General features: G+C 38.8%; 1 protein-coding gene across 2 annotated transcripts; it reads left to right on the top strand.

Moving 5' to 3' along the window:
- Positions 1–37: 37 nt before the first annotated feature.
- On the top strand, positions 38–939 carry SARC_00612 (the record flags this gene model as incomplete). 2 transcript variants are annotated; one of them, XM_014305711.1, is made up of 2 exons in its annotated part: positions 38–215; positions 786–939. In XM_014305711.1, exons 1-2 carry the CDS (start codon positions 64–66, stop codon positions 928–930), a joined length of 297 nt encoding a protein of 98 aa, XP_014161186.1. In that variant the 5' UTR covers positions 38–63. The 2 variants fall into 2 exon arrangements, with proteins under 2 accessions (XP_014161186.1, XP_014161187.1); XM_014305712.1 differs by having other exon boundaries at positions 782–815.
- Between the last annotated feature and the right edge of the window lie 999 nt (positions 940–1938).

A 1938-nucleotide genomic window follows, 5' to 3' on the forward strand; every position in this document is an offset into this window, starting at 1 on the left:
ATATATATATCCTCACCCTTATATCTATGTTTAGTCGCTAAAATTGAAAATTAAAAGCAAACCATGTATCTGGAAAAAAGTGCCTCTGTAGCACTAGCAGCCGTGCATGCACTGAACGATGTGCCTGGTTGGCTCACTGAGCGGTTATTTCATACTGATGCAGTGGAGTGCCCTTGGACCACTACCCCCGCCAACGACACACAATGTCAAGAGAGGTATGGAAAATTCGCCAATGATTTATAGATTTATTGCACTTAATGCACTTCAGACGTGAACCATTCTTTATGTCAACCGGATTATTTCTTTTGAAGCAAATTAATATATGTATACGGATACGGGTGTATACTATGATGATTTATGAGAATGTTCCAAGATTCGTATATCTCACTAAACAAGTATTGTTGGGTAGGGAGGCATATAATATTCGACTAGCTTGTTTGGAAATATATATACCTGCCATCATTAAATGCCTGGCAACGACTCAGTACAATAGATTGGCTCGCCCACTGTCAATATTTTGAAAATTCAATATCGATTCATAGCGTGGTTTATATATTGCGCTGAGTGTCAATTCTGATGCAGGCTAGCTAACATCAATTGTGTTAGTATGCAAATTGTGTCAACCGACATCACTGCTATCGCACAAACACTTAACACATACACGCTAGTGGTAGATGCTTTAATTGTGAATTCGACCCTTGTCTGGTTTGCTACATTCCTTAACTGCAATTATTTTTCCATTATTTCTCACAAGCAGCTCTATCGCTTCTCTCGTACCCAGACAGACTTGCGACCGTGGTGGAGTTGAGGAGTGAATTGGCAAACTGCGAACATCCACTCAAAAAAAGTCTCCACACTATAGGACATCGCGGGGCAGCTCTGGTAGCGGTTGAAGAAACGTACAGGTCGTTTCAGGTATCTAAACAATAAATACGTATACATGTACATACATGCTTCCATTTGTATATAGTTACTTGTTCGCATAGATGTATACTTACTACTAGTGTACACATGTAAACAATATATACATGAATATAAGCCTTCTAATACAGTCTTATACACACATACACTGTCTGTGTGTATACATATATCAAACGGTTTCAGAGATGAAAGCATTGTATGATACTGATGTCAACCACAACCCTTGTCCTATAATCGACCTACCATTTTGCTACCCTTTTTCTTTGTATTCTTGGTTGTATTCTAGTTTGTATCGTCGGTGTGACTGCTCGTCGTGTCGTCATTTCCGCCTATCGACTGCTCACCGCGGATAACTCAGGGGATTGTGTGATAATCGGTATCTCCAAAGCAATACTTTACTGTGTTGTATGCGAACGGTGTTATGTGTGTGAAATTCCCGCACTAGTTCACTTGCGCCTGACTTTGTCTTAATTCAAATATTCTCATCTGTAGCTTGCCTCCGATCGTCCGTTGTTATTTTTCTCTAGGTTGCCATCGATTATACTTATTTGCTTGCTGACTGTATATCTATTATCTCAGTACCAATTTCATATCCTAACAATGTATGTCTCTCTCTAGCGTGATTATATAGTGCTCCGCTAATACGCATGTACACCTATCGCATAATTGCCCTAGATTGCAATAGAGAGCGGGGCGGGTTTCATCGAATGCGATGCGTCTATCACTAACAACCTTGAGTTTGTCTGCCGTCATGATGTATGTGATCTGCATCTAACGACCGACATTCTGACGAGGTTAGTACCTGTAGATTTATTTGAACTATCATGCGCGTTGTGGTCCGGATGCCTGATGTACATATGTGTATGTATGTTTGTTTGTAGATCTAATGAGTATATATATAGCCACGAAATTTTGTTTATATACAAATATATATATATATATATGTGTGTGTGTATGTATGTATGTATGTATGTATGTATGTATGTATGTATATATATGTATATATATGTATCTATG

Source organism: Sphaeroforma arctica, assembly GCF_001186125.1.
Source record: "Sphaeroforma arctica JP610 unplaced genomic scaffold supercont1.20, whole genome shotgun sequence".
NCBI lineage: Eukaryota > Ichthyosporea > Ichthyophonida > Sphaeroforma > Sphaeroforma arctica.